The sequence below is a fragment of the Cyprinus carpio genome, chromosome B9, assembly GCF_018340385.1.
Source record: "Cyprinus carpio isolate SPL01 chromosome B9, ASM1834038v1, whole genome shotgun sequence".
NCBI classification, from domain to species: domain Eukaryota; kingdom Metazoa; phylum Chordata; class Actinopteri; order Cypriniformes; family Cyprinidae; genus Cyprinus; species Cyprinus carpio.
The window spans coordinates 26,515,401-26,541,460 of record NC_056605.1 but is presented as its reverse complement, the minus strand read 5'-3'; the positions used below and the strand labels follow the sequence as shown (position 1 = coordinate 26,541,460).

General features: G+C 36.3%; 3 protein-coding genes across 4 annotated transcripts in view; 2 read left to right on the top strand and 1 right to left on the bottom strand.

Annotated features, from left to right (window-relative positions):
• The window catches only part of LOC109097552 (protein ITPRID2-like), a 50,903-nt gene extending 44,758 nt beyond the window's left edge, over window positions 1-6,145 (bottom strand). Inside the window, exon 1 of one of the 2 annotated variants that reach the window (XM_042731754.1) lies at window positions 5,994-6,145. The gene's annotated coding sequence lies outside the window, so the exon portion shown is untranslated. The remainder of the gene's footprint in view (window positions 1-5,993) is intronic. The other variant, XM_042731752.1, reaches the window with a different exon arrangement.
• A 6,463-nt stretch (window positions 6,146-12,608) lies between these two features.
• On the top strand, window positions 12,609-15,682 carry LOC122138516 (neurogenic differentiation factor 1-like). The gene is made up of 2 exons (XM_042731751.1): window positions 12,609-12,767; window positions 13,640-15,682. Exon 2 carries the CDS (start codon window positions 13,649-13,651, stop codon window positions 14,693-14,695), a length of 1,047 nt encoding a protein of 348 aa, XP_042587685.1. The 5' UTR covers window positions 12,609-12,767; window positions 13,640-13,648; the 3' UTR covers window positions 14,696-15,682.
• A 1,809-nt stretch (window positions 15,683-17,491) lies between these two features.
• Window positions 17,492-26,060, top strand: part of LOC109102378 (ceramide kinase-like protein) — a 56,582-nt gene continuing 48,013 nt past the window's right edge. The window contains 1 exon segment of the mRNA XM_042731750.1: window positions 17,492-17,954. Coding sequence (XP_042587684.1) covers window positions 17,618-17,954 — 337 coding nt within the window. The 5' untranslated portion in view covers window positions 17,492-17,617.

Here is a 26,060-nt window from a genome sequence, read left to right as displayed (position 1 = left end):
TCTACACGTGGGTGCTTTCACATGGAGCAGCATTTACTACACAGAGCCATTGTTCACTGACAAGCTGTGCAAAATCACAGTCGTATTTTGTGCATGTTTTGCGCAGCTTGTCAGTGAACTATGGCTCTGTGTAGTAAATGCTGCTCCATGTGAAAGCACGCACGTGTAGAGATTTGCCATTGAGATTCGGCTTTACTGATGAGATGTGCATTAAATATCATGCCGATATTTATCATGCATCCCTACAATACTGGAAACAGTTGCACAGACTAATATTATTTTTTGAAACCATGATACTTTTTTTTCAGGGTCTTTAATGAATAGAAAGTTTAAAGAAATATCATCTCTTTAGAACATCATAAATGTATTAACAATTTAATGCATCCTTGCTGAATAAACATACAATTTGTTTTGCCCTCACAATTCTGTATGGTAGCCTATATGCAGCATTCAAATATTAATAGCAAAATTAACCAAAAACATTAACACTCATGGATGTATCCATTTTTTAGCTTTCTAGAATGAGAATATCACTCCTTCTACATTTGACTAAAACTTCTAAAATTTCTAAAATCTAAAAACCTTGTCAAAAATTCAATTTCAATACATCCAAAAAGAAAAGAATTGTGTGTTGTAGTCATACCATTTGGGTTTATGAATTATTTGCCAAACCCTCATCTTACTTACAACTACTGAGTGAGTGATGCAAACTGTACAACACAACAGTGTCATTTCCCTCATGTCTCTTTGAAGCCTTTCTCTTGAGGTTTCAATAGGCCGGGTCTGTTTCAGGCCCCTAGCTGAATTCATTTCCTGCGGACAAAGCCCCCGATAGCATTCATAATTAGCCATATACGACCTTTTCTGGTTTGTTTTTATGCACATGGCTGAAACATAAGCCATTTAGGACTCGCTATTTTGTAAGATAGCTCTCTTAAGTGACAGACGGCTGCTAAAATGCACCAGAAAACTTTCTAACCTTCTTCGTTCTGTGTTACAGACTTCCTTCTCCATCATATAACAGTAATGCAGCATCAGTAGTTGGCGCGTAACAACAGTTTTGCATGTCTAATATGGGAAAATTACAGCTGATGGTTTAGAAAATTGTTCCTTGGATCTGAAACAGCAGGCATTAAGCCAAACTAATCTAGATGCCATCTAGACCTGGGAAGGAAATGCAAAATATAGTTGCAGTGACTGTTTTAAAAGCATCGATGGAAATGGTTCACTTTAATATAATCTAACTTCCCATTGTAAATAACAGTACTTTGCTAAAGAAACAGAGCCGCACCTTTTGTTTAGTTAGCGTGACACATTTTCCTCAAAAAGCAACTCGAGACCTGTTAACACAAAAACTCGGCTTACTTTTCCAACCACTAATACTGATTTCTCTTGTTAAAGAGATAGCTCACTCAAATGGAAATTTTACTGATTGCAATGCAGTGAGTTTGAATAACACAACCACAAATGATATTTCAGGGCTCTTCCAGTGAATGACGGCTTAAATTTCAGTCTATCCCTATAGTTGTAAATCTACAGAGGTGAGTAAATGTTTTTTTTCTTTTTGGATGAACTTTTCCTTTAAGAATGTGTTTACATGGTCTCTCCCTGTGGCAGGAATGCAGTAAATCATGCGACAACACGGATTCACCCGTGTTATCTCTGCAAATACACATCAGTATCTCTTGTTTGCTCAAACACACTCTTTTACACACACACACACACACACACACATATGTCAGCTGTGTTTACACCTGACCAATGTTATCTGAAGACACCCAGAAGACAGCACTCCTGCTTTTATGTTTGCATAGAACAGAGCTGCCCTACTTTTAATATTCACATAAAACTGTGGAAAAGTCACGAACATGAGAGAGTGCAATGAACTTTAAAGGAGACTTGAGAGCCACTAAATTTAACTAGGAAATCCTGACAATGGTTAAGAGCACTAAAGCGTCAGATCAAAAAAAAAAAATTCAAACTGCTGTCAGTGAAGCACTAGTGGTCCTTGAATGAGTATCTTAAAGTGCCCCTATTATGGGTAATAAAAAGTTAACATTTTGGTTTTGGGAGTCCTCAACAACAGGTTGACATGCATAGAAGGTCAAAAAACACTTTCATTGTCTTTTAATATGCATTTATTTTTACTTGCTCAACGACTCCCAAACGATTCGCTCGACGATTCATTTTTCCAAACCCCTCCTTTGCGTGACGCTAATCTATGGTGATTGGTCCGATTGGTCTCATTTTCATTTCATCATGTCTGTAATGCATGATAAAGCAGTGTTTGTGAGCGCAGTGCTGCTTTGTTTACAGCGTTACTAGGGAAACCACTATTTTTACCGCTTCAGTGGCACCTAGTGGTAAAGAATGAATTTGCATTTTCATTCAGACCAATGAGAAATGACCAACAAATATGCTAATGTTTCATGTTGATGTCAACATGAAATGGCTTGGGATTCGTTTTAAAAACGACTCGTTTCAGTGATTCAGATTTGACTCTTTCTTTTGAGAGACAATCCCTGTGTTCCTATCCATCCTAAATAGTATGTGAGAATAAAATAAGTGTGTCCCAAATAGGGCTGGACAATATATCGAACGATATGATCATGCGCATCTCGTCAGTAAAGCCGGTTCCATGATTAGCGGTAAATCCCCATCACCTGCTTTCAAATGGAGCTGCAGTTCATACACAGAGCCGTAGTTCACTGAGAAGCTACGCTATATCGAGTTCATTATTGAAGATGAATCGCCTTTGATAATGAACTCGATATAGCGTAGCTTCTCAGTAAACTACGGCTCTGTGTATTATCTGCAGCTCCATTTGAAAGCAGGTGATGGGGATTTACCGCTAATCATGGAACCGGCTTAACTGACGAGATGCGCATGATCATATCGTTCGATATATTGTCCAGCCCTAGTCCAAAAGCATAGTATGTTGTAAAGAGTATACCAGAAGTCCCTGGATGGTCTACTACTTTAGGTAGATTTTTGAAGTGTGGATCCGTGCACACTCTGATGGCTAATACTACCCACAAACCATTGCGCTATGACAAATGATTTGGTTCAGAACTACAAATACGAATTAAAAAAACTTTTAAAAACTACAAACATGGTAGATGTGCATGACTGACAGTTAAAGGGATAGTTCACCCAAAAATGAAAATTCATCATTTACTCACCCTCATGTTGTTCGTTCCAAACCTGTATTAGTTGCTTTCTTATGGTGAATGTAAAATAAGATATTTTGAAGATTGCTGGTAATCAAACAGTTGGTGGTTGCCATTGACTTCCATACTAGGAAAAAAAAAAATACTATGAAAGTCAATGGTAACCACCAATTGATTGATTACCAGCAATCTTCAAAATATCTTCTTATATTTTTTATTTTATATTATCTGTGTTAGGATATTGCATCTAGAACAACAATGTGAACTTTTATAAACATCCGTTTGCTCATTAACTTTTAAATGCATCATTATGCAAAAAATATGAACAGAGTTCTCTTCATAAAGACTCGCGACTGGCAGATCAACGTGCTACTTCATTTCTCTCCAATACGGTAGGAAGTTAAACGAAATGAAATGTGAAGGATGTTAACTGTGACAAGATGATTGACAGGCCAGTTTACGGTGACAGGGTGCGTGTAACTATGCGTCAGAGCGGTCTGTTAAAGACGCAATTGTATGACGTGATAGAATGTCCCAAAGCGTGCCTACTCTTTTACTACACACTCAAATGTTTACTTTTTTTTCACCAAAAGAGTACATACTTTAAGGGCGTAATACAAGTAGGCACACTGGGACGCAACAAATAACTTTATACATGGTGCAGTTTCAAATTTAAAACTAAAGTAAATGAATAAATAAGTAAATAAATAAATAAAAATAAAGCTGAACCATTCAAGGTTTTGGGGTCAGTAAAATTGTACGTTTTTGAAATAAGTCTTTGTCCACCAAGGCTGTGTTTATTTGTCCAAAAAAATACAGTTAAAATTTTAATATTGTCAAATATTAATACAATTTAAAATAAATGTTTTCTATTTTAATATATTTTAAAATGTAATTTATTCCTGTGATGACAAAGCTGAATTTTCAGCATCATTACTCCAGTCTTCAGTGTTCATTCAGAAATCGTTCTAATATCCTGAGCTTCTGCTAACATTTCTTATTATTATCAGCGTTGTGCTGTGTTATATTTTTGTGAAAACCATAATAACTTTTTTTTTTCAGGATGCTTTGATGAAGAGAAAGCTCAAAAAAAGCAGCATTTATTTGAAATAAAAAATTTGTGTAACATTCTAAACATTTTTACTGTCACTTTTGGTTAATTTCATGCATCACTGCAAAATAAATGTACTGACCGCAAACTTTTGAAAAGCAATTTACATAAAATAATTAAAGGTAACTGATAGGGAGCACCAACATTTAATGAATCAAGTGATTAACTCATAACAATAAATAACTGATCAAAAATAATTAATGATCAAGTGCTTTAGTTGTCTCACTTAATTAACATAACTGACAGTTATATGTCAGTCAGTGTACGAAAATGGTGGATCCAACTTCCAGCAACATTACGCATTCATAAAAGTAAGGCTATTTTGATTCAATAATGTAGTTTGCAAACTTATTTATACATTATGTAAGATAAACTGTTCTAGATGTTAAGTGGTCTGCAAGTTTGTGTGTATGTGTTTGATAGATAGATAGATAGATAGATAGATAGATAGATAGATAGATAGATAGATAGATAGATAGATAGATAGATAGATAGAAGTTTCATTTTGCCATTAATTGTAATAATCCAGTGAGATTTTTGTTTGCACAAGGAGCCAGTGCTCCAGACAGAGATCTGATCTGATCATCATCAGTCTGTCTGGAATGACATGAAGTAACAGAACAAACTGAGACAGATTCAGTCCAGAAGAACTGTGGCAACATCTCAAAGATGCTTTAAGAAACCTACCTACCTGAAAAACTATGCGCAAGTACACCTATAGGGAAAAATCTGCTTTAAACGTAAAGGTTTGTGACACCAAATGTTGATTTAATTTAGTTAACAGAAGTTAAGTGATGAAAAATCTATTTTTTTTTTTTTTTTACTGTTCAGTTGGTCCACCTTCAGAAAAAGTTTGAGATTCACTAATCAAAAAAAAACTAAGCTTCTTTTAACAGCACAAAGCATCAAATGAAGTACATTTTCCAAAAAAAAAAAAAAAAAAAAAGATCATCTGGGAAGGTCAACACAGCGTAACACAAGCATAAAGCCTATAACACTTCAGGTGAGAGCTTTGGGTGGCCCTAAATGAGTTCATATTTTCTTCTAGTCATCTAGCCTGATTAGCAATGGATCAAGAATGCAATAAGAAATATATCATCGTCTTTGAATGGCATGTCATTATCATTCCTATGAACATCACAAAAGCTCAAGCAAATCAACAGTATCTGATGAGGCTATAAACTCTACAGCTGGTCGCTTTCACAGCAGGTGACACGGACATGACCCACTAACATATCCATGATCATTCAAGAAAAGAAAGAGCAAATAATAATAATTATAATAATAATAATAATTATATATATATATATATATATATATATATATATATATATATATATCTATATATATATATATATATATATATATAGTTACGTCATCCGATTAGTTGCAAAACTGTTCCCCCGAACCTAAAAGTTCCCTTCACTTTGCTTTACAAAATATGAATACAAATATACCGTTTCGTTCACACGCGCATGCAAACCAACTCCATCAGACTCTGTAAATAAACTTTAGAAATGAACGCGAGCGTGCTGAAACGCCATATTACGCGTTAAACTAGCAAGAGCACTTAAATGTCTGTCTTTCAGTGAGCATCTGCGCGTAAAACAACTTCAATCCAGCAGCAAATACAGGAGAGCGCGCAAGATTAAAAACAAACACTAGAGAAAGAAACTGTTCCAGCCCTAAAATAGCAGAAAAATACATCTTACCATCTCACCGGGACGTGATGATGATCGCACGCTGATAGTTAGAAAGTATCTAGTACACTGAATCATCTGCCAAAACTATTCCAAAACTTCAAGTACCATGCTTCCGCTTCCGGAAAAAAAGAGTGAAAAGTAACAACATGGGCGAGACGGAGCCCAAAAATATGCCTGGCCTGAAACCTGCTGGAAGATGATATGCAGTGCACCATTCCTACCTCAAACTGAGCTGTCACATTTGACATTTGCAATGTGAAGTCTGAGTATTACACTGAAAGAAAAAAAAAAGACGTACAAACACTTTTCACTCACAAAAACAAAATACATTCAATTGAACGTGAAACTGAAAGAATGTGAAGTAGAAAGACTGAAACAGTATTTTCTGGTAAAAAATACTCTAATAATATTTGTTTTATTTACATTATTTAGACTAGTATTTACACTATTATTTAGACTACACTACAGATATGCAGACAGACAGATAGATAAAGTGTCTTCTTTGTGAATGTATAGCTACACTGTTTTGTTTCATTTTCTTTTTTCTGAGCAAAAATAATGACTATCATACATTTATACCATGATTTACAGAAGTTTTACTCATTCGTCTGCAAAATGTTTTTAATATATTTTAAAATGTAATAAAATTTGTATTATCTCTTTTTCTTTTATATATTTTAATAAGTACAGGTCCGAATAAGTATGTTGTTTCATTATTGTATGTTATGCTGAATGACAATGGAACATTATTTGCATTATCTGCTTTACCTGCATATAATATGCTTTCTTTGTAGTCACTTTCACACTCATATAATAGGATGTACGTCTGCTGTATCTATCTATCTATCTATCTATTTATCTATCTATCTATCTATCTATCTATCTATCTATCTATCTATCTATCTATCTATCTATCTATCTATCTATCTATCTATCTATCTATCTATCTATCTATCTATCTATCACACACGCACACACACACACACACACAAATATGTGTGTGTGTGTGTGTGTGTGTGTGTGTGTGTGTGATAGATAGATAGACGTTACAAGTTTGACACTTTCATATAAATGTATATATATATATGTGTGTGTGTGTGTGTGTGTTGAAAGTGTCACCTGAGCACTCTGCAAGATTAATATTAGACTCTCCTAGTAAATACGTCCATGAATACTGATTCTTTCAAGTTATGAATGTAAGTATACAACATTAATTTTCAGATTATTTTTTTAAGTCCGGCTGTTTGGTTATTGATTTTTTTTAACAAGATAGCTTTAAGGATAAATAAAGTAAAGATATGTTTATGAGAAAGTGCATGAAACCTTTAATGTCATACAGCCAAAAACAGATGTCTGTGAATCTACTGATAAGCTAAAAAGGAAGTTTCATCACTGAGCAAGGCTGGGAAGTGGTTAACCAACCACTCCATCTGTGATGAGGCACCTGTGATAGACATATAACCATGAGACTCCAAAACCATAATTTATCTTCTTCACTACCCTGCATGATGGTCAGTGTAAAAAATCTACTGCTGAAAAGGAGGCAGCTTATTTACAACACCCCTCAAGCTGTTATAAGAGCTATTCGTCAACAGAATAACACACTATGCTATGTTTCCAGAAGGGAAGACAAATATTAAAACATCTGTAATGTAGTTATTTCAGTTTATGTTAAGTGCTCCAGAATAATTCAAAAGATAAAAATGATTAACAATAAAATAAAATTTTTCGTATGTGATGCCTGTTTGTTTCAGCAAAATTAAAGTAATAGCTTATTCAACTCAATTGTATTGCCAACATTTCTCAGTGGAATCTTAATTACTGTTCTTTTGCCATAAAACAGATGGGAAGAGGTATTGTGTTCATGTTATTACCCAGTGGATGGTTACAACTTGATTTATAGAACACTGTCAGGATTTCTGAAGCAATATATCTCAGAGGTGCACAACAATGGTTATCCCTTTGATATTATGAATCCTAAATGTTTCCAAATATGATATATGAGCAGAATATGTTATCTGCCCCCTTAAAAAAGAAAAACATAATATACTTTATATTTACAGTGCTGGATAGATTTCATCTTAAATATCAGGTAAAACACTACTCATGGAAAAGGCAACATATGCTATAAAACTGCAGAACTGCATGAGTTTTCTAGAATTTTTGGACTGCCCAAATAATTATAATAATACATTTTTGCTTGTGAGGTAAAAACACAGTAGGTATTTAACAGTAAAATGGGTGTTCATGATTATTGAGGTAGGGGAGGCCAGGGCTAGTTGTCACACATGGACCAGACCTATATTTGAATTACTTTAGTAAGGTTTTCAGTTAATAGCCAAATTTTGCAAATGTTTGTTTGTTTTAGCAGTGGACTCTTATGTTACAAACACCTCTAAAGCTCTTTTAAATTACAATCAACTAATTTCAATATCAGCATTTTAACAGCTGTTGCATGAGTTAAAGCTTGAACTGTGTTTTCAGGACAAATGGGTTTAAGTCAGTTATTTCGAGTCTAATATCACTTTACATTTCCAAACATTCATTTTGCCATTAATTGTAATAATCCAGTGAGATTTTTGTTTGCACAAGGAGCCAGTGCTCCAGACAGAAGTAATAGAAGTTAAGTGATAAAGAAAATATATTTATGACATTCTTTTTGACAGCATCTTCATTTTACAGCATTTTTACACAAGTGCCTAAACCTTTTAACAGTACTTATATATATATATATATATATATATATATATATATATATATATATATATATATATATATATATATATATATATATATTTATATATATATTTCATGAATTATTGTATCAAGTATTCTATTCTAATTTAATGTTCAGACATTTTTAAAAAGAGAATACACTGTAGGAAATGATTTTATAATAAAATAAAAATAAATAAAATCATTAGATTACGTTTGACAAGAAAACACTATTTCAGTCTATTTAAATTTTTCACATTTACTTCAGCGTTACTTACCTTTTTTCTCTCAGTGTAGTTTCTCCATTTAATCAGAAGATGGCGCTCGTGACCATATTTAGACTCTTCAGACTCGTTGCTTGACTCTTCCGATCTCACACACAGGGTCCCTAAGTAAATATACCAGCATATTAAACGTAAAATGCGTTGACTTATAAGCATTTTAAATAATATAATATATTTACAGTACATTTAAATATAATAAGGTGAAAGCCAAATTAGCTGTTTATTTATTTTTATGTAGGCTAATTGAATGCACTTGGAATTAATTCCATAAATGACTGCTAAATACATAGAATGTTTTTTGTTAAACCTGAATACAAATGTTTTATATATTATACACGATAACTTTAATACAACATTAATAAACTTTATTTCAATAGAATGCACAGATCATTATTTAAAGATGAATAGCCTACATTTATATGTTAACATGAGCTACATGATAGGGCTAGGCCTACTGATGTTTTTATTAGGCTATATAACATTAACGACTTGTTAAAGGAAATTATTTTACCCCTGTTAGCCATTTATTCTCTTGTTAAATATGTGTGAACTGAAATGCTGTTGAAGCGAGCAGCAGACTGCCTCAAGAGGCCGCACTGGCCCCATATGCAGCAGGTGGACTTACCTGCAACCCAAACGAGCCCTTGAACTACAGTACAGAAACACTGAATCTTGAACTACAGTACAGACACACTGAATCTTGAACTACAGCACAGAAACACTGAATCTTGAACTACAGTACAGACACACTGAATCTTGAACTACAGCACAGAAACACTGAATCTTGAACTACAGCACAGACGCACTGAATCTTGAACTACAGTACAGACGCACTGAATCTTGAACTACAGTACAGAAACACTGAATCTTGAACTACAGTACAGAAACACTGAATCTTGAACTACAGTACAGAAACACTGAATCTTGAACTACAGTACAGAAACACTGAATCTTGAACTACAGCACAGACGCACTGAATCTTGAACTACAGCACAGAAACACTGAATCTTGAACTACAGCACAGACGCACTGAATCTTGAACTACAGTACAGACGCACTGAATCTTGAACTACAGCACAGACGCACTGAATCTTGAACTACAGCACAGAAACACTGAATCTTGAACTACAGCACAGAAACACTGAATCTTGAACTACAGCACAGACACACTGAATCTTGAACTACAGCACAGAAACACTGAATCTTGAACTACGTACAGAAACACTGAAACACAGAGCTGCACAGATGGGTCACCAGCCAAAACGAGTGCCTCTGCATGATTTATTGCGCCAAAATACCACAGAACTAATCAGCGGACAAACTAATTAATACAAATCTGCATTTTTGCATAAGTAATTACAGCAACTCAATGAAATAAGAGACAGGGATTTATTCAGTCGGTAGAGCCATTCAAGCAGAGAGAGATTTGGTTTGGATCCACTGTCCCAGTCTGAGGAAATGTCTGTTGGTTTAAGCAGAGGGCGTTAAAGGTCAAATAATTAATAAATATAATTGGCGTGACCTCGTATTGTGTTGTGTCAAGAGCGGAAGCTTACAGGAAGCGTTAAAGAACGCGACCTACTTCTGTTCTTTTAATACCGGATAAAATGTTTTTTTTTTTTTTTTTTAATAGGCTACAGCATAAGTAGCCTGTTTTTTTTAACCTGTTTTTTCAAACACACCAAAGATAGAATACAAGATAATTATGCTAAGTGCGCCAAACGAACTAGAACTAGCCTTTCGATTACGATATTTTACGAAGTCGATCCCTCAAAGTCATTGAATAATGCCTAAATATATATAATCGCAAATACATTATTTTATATATCATCTTAAGTAATAATCTGAAATTTAGCCCTTTATTCATTCGCCTCAGTTTTAAGCCAGAGGAAATATCAGTATGTGGAAAGCAATCTAATATGACATCATACATAATCTGTATATTTTCATGCATGTAATTTGTAATAGCAGATAAAATAAAAAAGCGCCAGTGTGTGGGATGCTGAAGAAACGAGGACTGCAAAAGCATGAACTAAATGCGACACAAGTCCACTGAGTTGCTGTCAGAGGTGCTGAAATCACTCTCCTCACATCTCTCGGTTTGCATGGCAACAGCGAGATACACACAGGCAAACAGACGGCTCCCTTTCGGACCTTTGGCCGGCACAAACTTGTCGATTTTTATGAGAAAGATTAGCAGCACTCAGAGCCCATGAGTGTTCGTGGACACTTCACGGTTACCTGGTTATCAAATGTCTGCGGTAGGCCATTAACAGATGTCAGGAGAGATAAGCACAGATAAGCAAACAGTGGAAATGAAATATTTTCCACGCATGAACAAACAGCACGGGAGGATAGAGACGAGATACTCAACTCGAAAATAATTGCATTACCTCAACGAAACAAATGTAAAACCTGCATGCAAAAATCTTTAATATGCTCTTATGAATTGGATAAATTCAAAGCTGAGCAAGCCCAAATTATACTAGTTTTCTGAACTGATTCTAACGCAAAAATAAACACATAACTCAATATTTTAAAGACAATGCTCTCAAAACTAACAACTAGCCTAACTACCTGATTAATTGATGCATGATTAGATCATGCACCCACTTTTACGGTGAAAAGGGTTACTTGTCAAATAACTCCAGGGGAAAATATAATCTATTAGGCTATATCTAATTTCCTCAAAGCACAAACGCTCCACGCGCGTTTAAATGCCATTGTAGTTATCCCCTCGTTTATGTTCTCGCCTTTTCAACGGTCATCAAGTTGGTCTATCCTTTTTTTAGGGGGGTTGGAGGGGCAATGATATTAAATTGAATAGAAACCAGCAGATTTCGGACGCTGGATCAGGTTAGTGAGCCGTGAAACAGGCTTTTTGTCAGTGCGCGTGTGACTCGCGTGCCGACCGAGCAGCGTTGAAAAGAATGGGACTCATTACCGGGGTCTCGAGCGAGACTTTGCAATCACTGTTTACAATCAATATCACGAGATCTTTGTAAGAGATTAGCGACAAAAGCACCCCAACAAACCACACATTTCTCAAAAATCACATAGGCTGTAATTCAGCATGAAATTCGATTGTTTTATTTATTTATGTTTTTAAAATAGGCCTAATTAGTCAAGTCAAATAATAATAAGTACGAAAAGTAATGATAATATAACAATATCCAAATACTTAGAGTTGAATTTGAATATTATATAATTTAGGCGTATTTATATTCTTTTAGACAGGACCTATTTCCACTCATAATTAGTGACAAAACCTACTGAGTGATTATGAGCTAATTTATGGACACGCATAAGGAATTGTCCGCATTAAGACAACGGGATGTATCCTAGCTAAAGAAAGAGCCGGTCGTGATTGAATGTGTCCCACGCATGAAAGGGTTAACCCATCCTGCGGGTACAAACAGGTCCACGGAGTCTCTAACTGGCGACAGATGGCCACTTTCTTTCGGCCACAAAGGGACGGAATACGGAGCTCTGGCGAATACAAATGGAAGAGATCACGTGACGCTCGAGGCCGTTTTCCTGACGTAGCCGGCCATATGGCGCGTGCCGGGGGAAGGGGCGGGGCCAGATGCCAATCACGGGCGCAGGGTGGGACTGTAGAGGCAGCCACAGACAGACATCCACTCGCATCTTCCAGCATCAGCAGCACCGCTATATAACCAGAGCATCCCATCGGCGCAGCCACATTAGGCTTCAATCCGCAGGACTTCCCACACCACCACGAGGGGCATGAAACTATCATAACAAGACATTCAACAAATCCTAGGTATGTCATGTTTCTCTCTCTAATAAATCTGTCTGCATTTCACATATTTGTGTTGAACTATTTCGCATTCAGATCATTCTTATGATGATGATAACGTTGTGGTAAACTCAACTGATCAGACGTTTAATTTAGATTATGTTTAGCTGATCCACTATAATGAAGCATATACTTCGTAAAACCCACAAAACAACCTATAAAACCTGAAAACGTAAATTAATTGTTACATTAGATAGTCAAGAAGTGCTAACTTGCAATGACAAGTTAAGTGCGCGTTTCAATTTAATTGCTGATGAAGAAAACTAAGTAAAAATTTGATTCTGTTAACAACATAATGAAAACATTTTTTGCAATGCAATTATACACTTCGAATTTTCCTGTAAAGGGACTAATAAATACAATCTTTACGATCTTAATGTCTTAACTTCTGATGTTGCTACAATACTGTCTTTTAGGGATACAATTCAAAACTAGTTATATCTTGCTGTTCAGTCTGATCGGTTAGGCAGGAAGGTAATACCAATTTACTTATGAGAATTCAATGCAATAATTTATTCTAAATCTAACCAGAAATTTGATTTTGTTTCTGAATACCTATAGAATAAAAAGACATAAAGATATTCCTTATTAAATGCCTTTAGTTCAAAATGAACAACAAGGGCTCTATCTGATTAGTAAACACTGATGATGTTACATAATAAAGCTGCATAAAGTAAGTAGCTATGATTCATCCACAGGTCATGTGTTGTTGCATTTTGGACGTGCAGCGTAGCGCATTTAATTTCTTAATGGTTGCATGGCTCTCATTTGAAAGATAATACAAAAAAAAAAAATGACTGAATGGACGTTTAAAGGCTTTATTTATCGCTTTGCAGAGTTCCAACATGACGAAATCTTACACCGAGGAAAGCATGATGCTGGAGTCTCAAACCAGCACGACCTGGACCGACAAGTGTCAAAGCAGCTCCCAAGACGAGCGAGACGTGGAGAACAGCAGCGTGCCCATGCATAAAGATATGGAGGACGACGACGTGGAACTCAACCGACTCGAAGATGAGGACGACGAGGAGGAAGAGGAGGAGGAAGAAGACGGCGATGACACCAAGCCGAAAAGACGAGGACCCAAGAAGAAGAAGATGACCAAGGCGCGTCTGCAGAGGTTCAAAATGAGGCGCATGAAGGCGAACGCCCGGGAGAGGAACCGCATGCACGGCCTCAACGACGCGCTCGAGAGCCTGCGCAAAGTTGTGCCGTGCTACTCCAAAACGCAGAAGCTCTCCAAGATCGAAACGCTCCGACTGGCCAAGAACTACATTTGGGCGCTTTCGGAAACCCTGAGGTCGGGCAAGAGCCCGGATCTGATGTCTTTCGTGCAGGCCCTGTGCAAGGGCTTGTCCCAGCCAACGACCAATTTGGTTGCAGGATGCCTCCAACTGAACCCCAGAACTTTTCTCCCCGAGCAGAGCCAGGAGATGCCCCCTCATATGCAAACAGCAAGTGCTTCCTTTTCCGCTCTTCCCTACTCCTACCAGACGCCCGGTCTTCCCAGCCCTCCGTACGGTACAATGGACAGCTCTCACATCTTTCACGTCAAGCCGCACGCGTACGGGAGCGCACTGGAGCCGTTCTTTGACACCGCGCTCACAGACTGCACCAGTCCCTCGTTTGACGGACCCCTTAGCCCGCCTTTGAGCGTCAATGGGAACTTTTCCTTCAAACACGAGCATTCGTCGGAATTCGAGAAGAACTACGCCTTTACCATGCATTATCAGGCGGCGGGCTTGGCCGGCGCGCAGGGACACGCGTCTCTTTACGCGGGCTCCACGCAGCGCTGTGATGTACCCATGGAGAACATTATGTCGTACGAAGGGCACTCGCATCACGAGCGGGTCATGAACGCCCAGCTGAACGCGATATTTCACGACTCGTGATTCTAACGGACATTTGTGAGACTGCTCGTCACGGTCTTCTGTTATGACTGATGCAAAAAGAGCAACAACATTATATGCTTAATCTTATGTACGTATTTATTGTTGTTACTGCCTTTAGGAGAAGAGAGAATTCGTTTATTCTCGTTCACCTTATGTATTGTATTCTATAGCGCTTCTACGTTGCGGTCACACACAGGTGGGAACAGGCGTGACCTTCTTCAGAATGTGTTAATTACCCATGCTACAAAATCACAAGCAATAATTTGGAATCTATGCAATTTTTAATAAAATACTGGGCCAATTATAGAAATTAATAGAGATTGATATATTTTTCAACCTATTACATTTTACTACCTATCTATCCCATACTGAATTATTTTGTTGTGATTTTGTATAGAATTGTTAATTTTTATAATGTCAGATCCCTGCATCATTCCATGCAACCACTCATGTTAATGTTTTATAAAACTGATTTATCTCTTGTTTATACAGAACAGTACTCAATCTAGTAATAACCAGCAGGCAAGTGCTTAAAAATCTGTAATGTTGCCTTAGCAATGAATTACTGTAAAATCATGCAGAGTTGCACAATCCCCATCCTCTGAATCCCGTCTAATGTTACGTTCAATCAGTTATCCTTTGTGAAATTGCGAATTGCTTTGAGTGCTGGGGGGAAAAATTCGATGTTAGAGTCTCAGTGTTGTACATAAAAGCTTGACTATCACCTTTTAAATTCACCCTATGTAAAAGCTGATCGAGAGGCCTGTCTTTCTAAGATGGAAAATAAATAATGGACTGAATTAGTCCGCTCTAACTATTCGGATATTTTCGACTGGAAATTTTAATTGGTTGCGAAGAAGGTACAAACAACGAAGATGCAACCAAGAAGAGGTTGATTTCAAAGTGATTCTAGTTTTGAGACTGTTGTATGTGTGTATCAGTTCATGATGGAGGTTTAAGAAATAAAACAAATGGTTTTCAATTGAACATTATTACAGTCATTTATGCAATTAACTCCCAGCCATTCAGAATTATGATTTGTGTTTTCTTTTAAACACATACTTGCTCTAATCTGTTTATTCAGATAGAAACACAAATATGGATGAACAAATATGATTCTTGTTAGTCTCAAAATCTAGGCTACAGTAACAAAGGTTTCGTGTGATGAATAGACATTTGAAACTGTTAATATTAAATCTCGAGGTCATGTGAATTTATACCGTTGAATATGAATAAACACATAGCCTATGTCCTAAAGGATATTCACTGTTAGTATGCTTTAACTAACCTGTATCGATTTAGAGCGCAATAAGTGTTTCTTACCTGAGCGCATTGCCTAAAGCTAAAATAAATATTAAATCAGCAAAGAGGAGCACAACGCAGAGCCACGATATAAATGCACCTCATAAAAAGTCTGAAATTATTCAGGTTTATGTAAAACCAGACAGGGGTAAAAAAAAAATAAAAAATAAAATCTCCTCAAATAACATGACATGCAGCATCACGAAATGTTGCTTAATGTCAACATCGCTGTTGCGCATTTCGATACATCTGCAAAAGGTTTCCATCTCTAAAAACATATTTGGAATTTCTAAATACAGACTATATTACCAAATACCTAGAGGAAAAATTCACATCATACATCAGTGTAAATGAATTTGTCCTGCTCACGCCACGCCTGCAAATCTTCTTAAAATGTATCAGATATTTGTTTTATTGAAATGCAGAAAAGCCTTTGTTCACTAAATTAAGTTTAAGTTGTCACACACGCAAAATATAGATGATAAAGAATATGAAAAGATAATGGTGTAAAAGAGAGTTGTTGAAATGTTAAAGATAAATTAATAAAACAAAGTTCTGTGTGAAGATCATAGAATTTGAAGATATAATATAATACAAATATTAAAAAGCAAAATAAAAATCTCGTAAAATCCTGTAAATTAGGCACCTGTTCCCTGAGTGAAAGATTTTTGGAGGCTAGATGGGAGAAATACAAGACATCACGACTAACACCGTCCTTTAGAAATGTGTTTAATTTATACGACTTCATTGAGATTGTTGACAAAACCTTAAAAATAAAATAATTTGGCATATAAAAAGCGGAAACATCCACTGGGAGTAAAGTGCATAGCCTCAGAAGCGCTGGCCACATCCAGGAACTGTCCAAGGTGCTGTGTGAGGAAGACTTTTTCACACCTGTTCACCTAGTACTCGGGCTAATTGTTTAGCACACCAAATAAACCAGTTATGCAGTCATTAGTATAAGAAAACAAATTCAGCCGTCCAAGTCTGAGGCAACCTATATATTTGTTAACATGTAAATACTGTTACATAAGTGCCATCAGTGTTTGACAAAATTAAAATATTTTTGTTAACTCCTTTTCTATTGCAAGATGTTGTTTATTATTTAACTAACTAGTATCTATTTATATTACTTTTAAAATTACTAGTAATTAAAAGTAATGCAATAGTGACTTTTTAAAATTAAATTCTATAGGGAAATGTTCACATATCAGCTATAGCTATAGGTCTATGCCTATTCATTTCTAGCAACTACTAACTACTATCTAGTATTTTTTTTAAAGTTGGTTTTCCCATCTTTTTTCAGTTTTACTAGCACTTTAACTGTTCATTAGACACCAAACATTTTGATACTAGTTTTATAGTAACATAAAATGGATAGTTTAAAAGGAATACATGTTAAAACGGCTTGTCATATTCCCACATAAATGTTATGTATAGTGGAAATAGTAATAACAGACTAAATGGGAGTGAGGGCAGCGCGCGTGCTCGGCTACTAAAGCCCAGCGGGCGCGCGCGCTCTAGAGGTGCACGGAGACGGGGAAGTTCCTCAGGAGCCTAGCGACCAAGAGCCGGTAAATTAGTACACAAAGGCGAGTTTGCCCCGCGAGCTTTGACGTTATGTTTGAATCCCCGTGTAAATCGATAGATGTCCTCAACGCGTGGTCGGAGAGTCAGGAAGAGTTGCGCGAGACGCAACCGGTGTCTCCTCGCGGGACAAGAAAGCGAGTCAAGGCAAAAAAGAAAAAGCGAAAACAGCAGCAGCAAAACGAGAAACGCTCCGTCTCGGCCCCGCAGTTATGCACGGATGACGCCAATAAGGGGCGAACAGAAAAGAAACATAGACCGGACGAACCGATTGTGAGAGGAATCTTCCAAATCGGGAAGAAGAGCCACGACGTGGTTCTCACGGAGACGCGGGTAACATGGACGCCCATTCAGCCCGAGACCCCTACAGGTGAGCAGCGCCGCGCTCTGTTTGCTGCCGTTTCCATGGTGATTGCATGCTACTCCTCCTGTTTACTTCCTGTGTGTCTGGCGCTCGAAGTCATACAAACAAATGTATTCATTTATCGTGTTTACAGACACGACTGCGCCTCGTGTGCACTGCGCAAGTGCTTGCTGAGATTTATTAGCACGTGGACTCAAAATAAGCAATGACTGTAGGCTAGCCTCTAAACTTTTAGAATGTTAGAATGAATAATTTCATTCGAAATTTATAAGGAATCATTTGATTTTTATTCCAGTTTTCCTGTTTCGGTTATGTAGGCCTATATGTTTCTGTCTTGTACATGAATATAAAGAAGAGAAAAGTGCTTACTGAGATTTATTAAGACAGAGACTGTAGAAACTTGGTTTTATGAATGTTTTCTCTCACATACTTTGGTTATGTATATATAGGCCTAACACATGATGCACACTTAGGCCTACAATTAAAACACAAACTCTAGAGTGACCTCTAAAATGACATCATTGCTTCAATAACAAATGTTGATCTAAGAAAGGTTGCAGATATGTAGCCAATGAGAATACCTGAAATTATCACTTATATAGAGAGATAAAAAACTTAAATTTACATTTTGTGCATTTGGCAGACACTTTAATCTAAAGCGACTTACATTGCAACAAAGGTATATATTTAATTAAATTATGCATCCCTTGGGAATTTAACTCATGATCTTGGTGACGCTAGGCTCTACTGTTTGAGGGGTCGTTTACAAGACTTTTAAAACAGAAAACTTTTTATGTGTTTTGGCTGTTCAATTACATGACAAGGGCGTTTTGTGGGCCTGAAAATGCAAACTGCAAACCGGTTTTTGAAAACGATACCATTATTATTTCAGTGTAAACATATGAAAAAGCTGAATAAATACGCTTTCCATTGATGTATGGTGTTGTTAGGATAGGACAATATTTGGCTGAGATACAACTATTTGAAAATCTGGAATCTTGAGGGTGCAAAAAAAAAAAAAAAAAAAAAACCCTTTAAAGTTGTCCAAATTATGTTCTTAGCAATGCATATTACTAATCAAAATTTACGTTTTGATATACAGTATTTACAGTGGAAAATTTACAAAATATCTTCATGGAACATGATTTTTACTTAATATCCTAATGATTTTTGGAATAAAAGAAAAGTCTATAATTTGGACCCATACAATGTAATTTTGGCTATTGCTACAAATATCACCCAGCGACTTAAGACTGGTTTTGTGGTCCAGGCTCAGATTTGTGAAAATGGTGACGTCATGCATATGCGTATTATGTGTTCAGTATGGGGGCGTAATGTTTCTTTAGAAAAAGACATTGCCAACTACTGGCCTGGCATGCATAATACAGCATTTTTAGTAGTTTTCGTGGATCCGTGTGAATTAAAAAAGCCCCCTTGTTGCAACATTAAAAAGGCCCCAAAAGATCCCTTTTAAATACTTTTTAATAAAAATACACTCATTTATTTTCACAAAAAGTGTGCTGCTCCATCAATATTCAATAAAATATGTTTATCATTGTAAACCAGAAGTAAGCACACTGTGGGCGGCCTTTAGCTGCATTGTACCCTACTGTAATAATTACACAAACAAAAGAGGGCTACAACAATATTACAATCCAAATAAAGGGGGGAAAGGGGGTAATGTTAGTCCTGCCAGAAACTCATGTGTAACAGCTGTGTTGGTAATGGACTCCGGCTGACTGTTGTGACCACCTAAAGTAGGGCATCTGTCAGTCTTGTGGACAGTTAGCAAATGTCCAAGTAAATGATACTCAAAACTACCATCTGCATCATTACACTAAGAAGATAACCATATGACTTTAAGAAGGATTTGATTTCATTCAATATTAGTGAAACTCTAAGCAGTGTAATTTTTCATTTTGGGTTTTATTTAAGGAATCCACCTACATTTTGAGTAACTAGAAATATATGCAAACATGAGGGGGCCTTTATATGGAAAATGCAGCAGTGTCAAATATAAATGTGAAAATAAGACCACATTTGCCGTCATCTTTGAGGCATTCATTAAAAAGCCCCTCCAAAATTGCTCTTAAAGAGTGGATTCTTGATTTGTGTTGTTTGATTGATCAGGGAATTAAACCGAATTGGGAAAATGAAACAATTTTGAAACACGCCCAGCAGTTTGAAGCTGAGGCATGTACTTCCTGTCTTTGGCTGTTATTTTGTGCAGGCACTTCAAAGCGTGAGCGCTGCCGAGTGCAAGAGAGACTTTCAGTCAGCGTAAGCTTTATAGACAGTACTTTTCATCTGTGATCCAAGCTAATGTTATTAAGCCAGAGCTCTCATTACACAGAAAGCATTCATCTAATAACCCCCTATGGCCTTTACCAAATGTTCTCTTGAAAATGCCAAAAAATGACAGCGAGATCCCGATATGCTGGGGTTCTCTATTTGACGCTCATGTGCTTTTTTTTTTCTGCCAAGGGATAACAGATCAGAATATTGCCCGTGATCCCTCACTACAGACAACTGAGAGAGATTGAAGGACATTAACCAGCAGACAAACACAATATCAAATTACATGATTGCAATGTGGCATTTCAGTGCTTGTTTCTATGACAACACTGTGTGTTGGATTTCAGTGATGATGTGATACCTCTGTTTACATCTCCCGTTGCTTAATTTCTGATTATGTGTCTTATTTGCAATGTCACATGCTTTAGAGCTACAAAACAGAAACAGCTCTTATCAAATTTACTTCTTAACATTTTAAACAGCTATGGTTTTTTCTTTTAAATGAGCATTTATATCAGGCTTCTATGTTTAGGTTCAGTGATTTCACTTTAATGGCAAAGAAAAAGTTGTTGAATGACTTCTTTTCAAAAATTATCCAATGTTATTTTCATAGGAGCCTGATAAAAATACACATTTACAAAAGAATCTTCTTATCAGCCTTAGAGGTTTTTGCAACTGAAATCTTGAATCTTATATATATATATATATATATATATATATATATATATATATATATATATATATATATATATATATATATATATATATATATATATATATATATATATATATATATATATATAAGATTTAAGATTTCAGTTTCAAAAACTCCCATTCATAGCAAACATATGAGAGTGGAGCAGCGTATCTGAAATGGGAAATGTTTCCGTCAACGGGCAACCAGATGAGACACAGATCCCACGACTGATCTAAAATATCCAAATAGAAATTCTCAATGGGAAAGTGCCCAAGCAACGTTGATAAATATATATATATATATATATATATATATATATATATATATATATATATATATATATATAAATAATAATAATAAAAAAAATAATTATTCCAAACGTTTGATCAAACGTGTGTGTGTGTGTGTGTGTGTGTGTGTATATATATATATAATATATGTTTTTATATATATATATACACACACACACACACACGCACACACACACATTTATAGAAGTTACATACATTCTTGGCCTCCACTGTAAATTTTACTCAGAATATGAGGTTTGTTTTTGAATACTTTTGTGACCCTTTTTTGTCTTTTGTCAGAAGACAGTCATGTTGGTTTGGAGTGATATGAGTAAATCATGACAGAAGTTTCATTTTTGGGTGAACTGTCCCTTTAAGACGCCACTAGCCACGGAGCTGACAACAGGATGAACCGTAAATAATATATAGAGTTTTTTTTTTTAGAGGTTAGCACTTTTTCTACTGTATGTATTAAAAATACCACTGAATAATTCTCTCATTGCATCAGCCGATCCAGAGTAAACAACATGCCAGTTAGCTCACCTTTTAGAAATGAAAGTAGAGCCGGGTGAATTGGCCTCATATTCAGCCACAACCACAGAAGCGAGCGGGAGACTGGGATTGTTTGCCAAAGGGATCTGGGTTTGACTTTTTGAACCCTGAATTTGCTTAGCATTGGCCTTGGCTTTACTTCAGTTTGTCTGCTGAATGTACAAACACCGTGATTTGATCTGGGTGCCAGAGCAGTTCACGCCTCCAGTCCACGCAGTTCATTTAGATCACTCTGGTGGGTTCACTCCATGTGTGCGCTGATTTTACCTCTGGCTCTATAGACATATACAAACAAAGCTCCTGGGTCGGAGATTGCAAATGTACGCTTTTATTTATTTTTTTTAATCATAAAACTGGATGCAGAAGGCAACAGTTTAAGTAAATGATGCATGTTGTATAAATACTGAGTTGTATTCCATCGCTAAAATGTTTGCACTGAATTCTACTGATTAAATAATGCCTAATTTCAGGAGATGAACCTATAGGAAAAAAATCACACTTGAGATTGCTTCATTATCTCAACTGATTCTCCTGAGAGCAATGAGATTATATGAAAGTATTTTATTTCTCAGATTTTGTACTGACAAAACATGAAATAATCTCACATGTCTGAGTTTCAGAAGTCTCAAATACGTGTCGCCATGTGAAATCTGAGATTAATACGAAATCAGTCATTATTTAATATTAAAATTTGCATAAAACAAAACTATATCTGTTATAACTGTTGTGTCCTAAGCAATTATTAGGAGAAACATCTGACGAAAGTCAAGCTAAGAACTCAATTAGGTCTTCTGAGATATGAAGAGCAACCTCTGTGCAATAATAATAATAATAAAAAAGAACATGGTTGGATTAAACTGCTGTTTTTAAGTCCATAATCAGATATGACCACTGTAGGGATTTTCTGTCTACGATGAAAGAAAAGAGGGAATAATACTTTAGATGAGAGATGCACAGTGCCATTCTTCTTCTATATGCATTTTAAAATGATTTTGTTTCAGATTAGATCCTAACATATTGACTTTAGTTCTCAGCTTTTATTTCATTGATCAGTAGCAATTTACATGAGCGCTGAGCTGAACGAGCATGTCATGCAAGCAAATGCTAGATGGTTTACCATACACAAGCTGCGGTACTAGATCTTTTAAAATGACCTGTTTTTCCCAGAACTCGGAGGACTTTGGTTGACCATTGCGGTCTGCATGGAGCATCTGCCCCAGTGTAGCTCTCTGGAACTGGACTGACTGGCTCAGCCTCAGATTTCTGAGGCTAATTGCACCGCTGAGGTTATCTGATCCCATTTCACAGTACCGAGGGACAGAAGGGGGACATTTTTTAGTCCAGACACATTCTCCATCCTCCGCATGGAAAAATTCTGGGCAGAGTCAACGTCAGTTCTCCATAACGGTACACTCTTCAATAAATATCAATCAACCAACAAAAAACATGTTTTGCAACTTCAGATATGCTGATAAGTAATGTTAATTTAGTAATTTAGCTACGTTAATGAAGTTATGTTACACATTTAAGCTATTCAGTCTTACAGATCACATTTTTTCCCTCTTTCATATCCGTAAATTATTTTGGCCGGGAGCATAATGAAAAGTAGGTGACGATAATTGTTTATTTCTAGAGCCTGTTTAAAAATAATGAGCAGAACATCATTAGCATCAATAATGAGTCATTATGCTGAGACATGCTCAGCTCTTCTACTAACACCTGAGACTCGGAGTAGGAGCCTCTGGTTACAGACCCATCGAGATAGACGTACATGCTTCCAAAAGTGCATGACAGCATAAGAATGAGCATAAGAGCAGTTTTGCATTGCATGAAATGCATCTCGCTGTAAGCCTGCAGTGTTTTCACCAGGGCAAATTGTTATAAACACAAGTCATTCTAAATTTGTATGACTTTCATTCGTTTGCAAAACACAAAAGAAGATATTTTTAAATATTACAAACAACACAAAACAAAACAAAACAAAAGTGTCAAAAAACCAAAACAAAAAAATGTAAACAAAATGTGGCTAAACAAACAAAAAAAAAGTGGCTAAACAAAACCACAAAAAAATAAACACCAATATTATACAACAAAACAGAAATCAAAACAAAAACATCAAAAGTTCCAGGCCTGTCCAGAACCATAAATTGGATTCTGATTAACTTTTGACATTGATGGATAAATCAGTAAAATGTATTTAAACAGTAAAGTGAGAGTATTACACTTATTGCTAAAACATATTTAATTTAATTAAAAACACAAGGGACTGTATGGAATGATGGAAATCTGCATGCACAGACCAAAACCAAAATATACAGTAATAAGCTGCACTGCACATGCAAAGCAGTGTTTTGTTTTATAGATTCTTTAAAATGCTATTTATCAATCAGATTGTCCCACACATGCCACTCAGCTGGCTTGTGTACTGAACACAGTCAGAGTTCAAGTGTGTGACCCCTCTGTATTACAATAGGGATATACAGTGTCACAGTCTAATTGCACACAGGGAAAAAGCAGACGCTGTCTCCTTTGTTTGCATCCTGGGGGCTTGAAAACGGCAATATAAAAATGTAAATATTGGGTTTTGGTGTGTGGGTCTGGGCACACAGGCTTCCACAGGCACAGGTGGAAAATATGCTCTCGGACGCCATGCTGGGAACCACATGGCCCCACACAACATGGGGGCAAAGAGTGGCTTGCTGACCTGGCACAGGCTTTCCGCAGTTGGACCCTTTTCAAACCACGGTATTAGTTTCATCTGTGAGAGCGTTGCACGCATCAACAACGAGTAGGGAGAAGATGAGACAAAGAGACCCTCTGCCAAACTGCACCCTGTGAATGCAGGTGAACAGATGAGATTTAAAAGATATTCAGGGATATTTTCTATATGGAGAAGTTACTATAGATTTTTATATTTTCTGAAGGAAAGAGTGGTACTTGAGCAGATTTCACTAGCATGATACTGGGGTGTTGTAGGTGGTTACCAGGGTTTTGCTATGCAGTTTCTAGAGGTTTCTATGAGGTTACTTGCTGGTCCAAGTTGAATAGCCTACCTTAAAGTCTTCACACTGCAAAATCATGCTCTTAAAGTTACATTTTCCTGGTTAAAATATCTAAAAATCTATGAAACATGATTTTAATTTACTTGAAACGCAAGCATCATTAGATATTAAGAACTGTTTTGTTGTATCTTTAATACAAGTGTATTTTTATCTTACCGCACTGGCAGATTTTTTAATTTATTTTACCATCTGAAAACAACTTGTTTTAAAGTTAAAAACAAGAGGAAAAATATTTTATGCAGTGTTGCTTATCTTGTTATCTTGATTTTTACTGAAAAACAAGTCTAAAAGTCTCTAGATATGTCCAAAAGTCTCTAGATATGACTTTCAAAGTGAGATTTTTTGACTATTTTATTGTCTAACCCTCAAAAATGGTTAGTCTAATCACTTAAAAAAGTAACAAAACACTTTTCAGCTAGCCACAGGTATCATTTATGTCTGGCTCACAAACAGTATGAGATGAGTAACATAGTACTTAGCTTTTTCATATAACTGATGTTAAGTACGAGCAATAATAAAAGTGATTCTTCAAGCACTGCTATTAAAATCAATGCATATACACCAGTCCACATGCATATTGAAATCTCACTGTAATAAAATCTAACAGCTCAGATCACTGCCGGTGTAGAATTGATTCTATTTGTCCATACATTAGTCGCATGATGACATGACGTCGGGCCCCCTGCGTCTCGCCTTTGCCGGAGCGCTGCTGAGAGGAAGCTTGTATCCATCTGGAAGCAATAAAGTTTTCTAGAAGAGTGCACAGTTTTATTTAATCTCCCCGTGTCTTACTGTGCCTCAAATGAAGGGCTGTTCCCATCTTGTCATCTGAAATCAGCCTCATGTGCGCCAGAATATGACACTTGCCACGCTGGGGGCCACAGACACATTGTTCCCTGCTTTGTTTTCTGCTCTCTGGACCTTGCGAGGTTCAACAGAATTGGTATTTTCAAACTAATTAACAGTTTCCTAGCATGCAAAGCTTTTATGACAACCAATTCTTAATTCTTAACAGAAAAAGATCATTTAAAATGATATTTAAATTCTTTTTGTTTTGCATGCATGATGCACAGTGCAGTTGTCCATGCAATTTTGGTATTTAGGTTAATTTTTGCTAAGACAGGCATCACTAATAATATTTATCATATGTTAAGGATTTGTTTAGATCACTAACCGAAAAAGTAAGGTGTATTGGGCATGGATAATCTTTAATCAT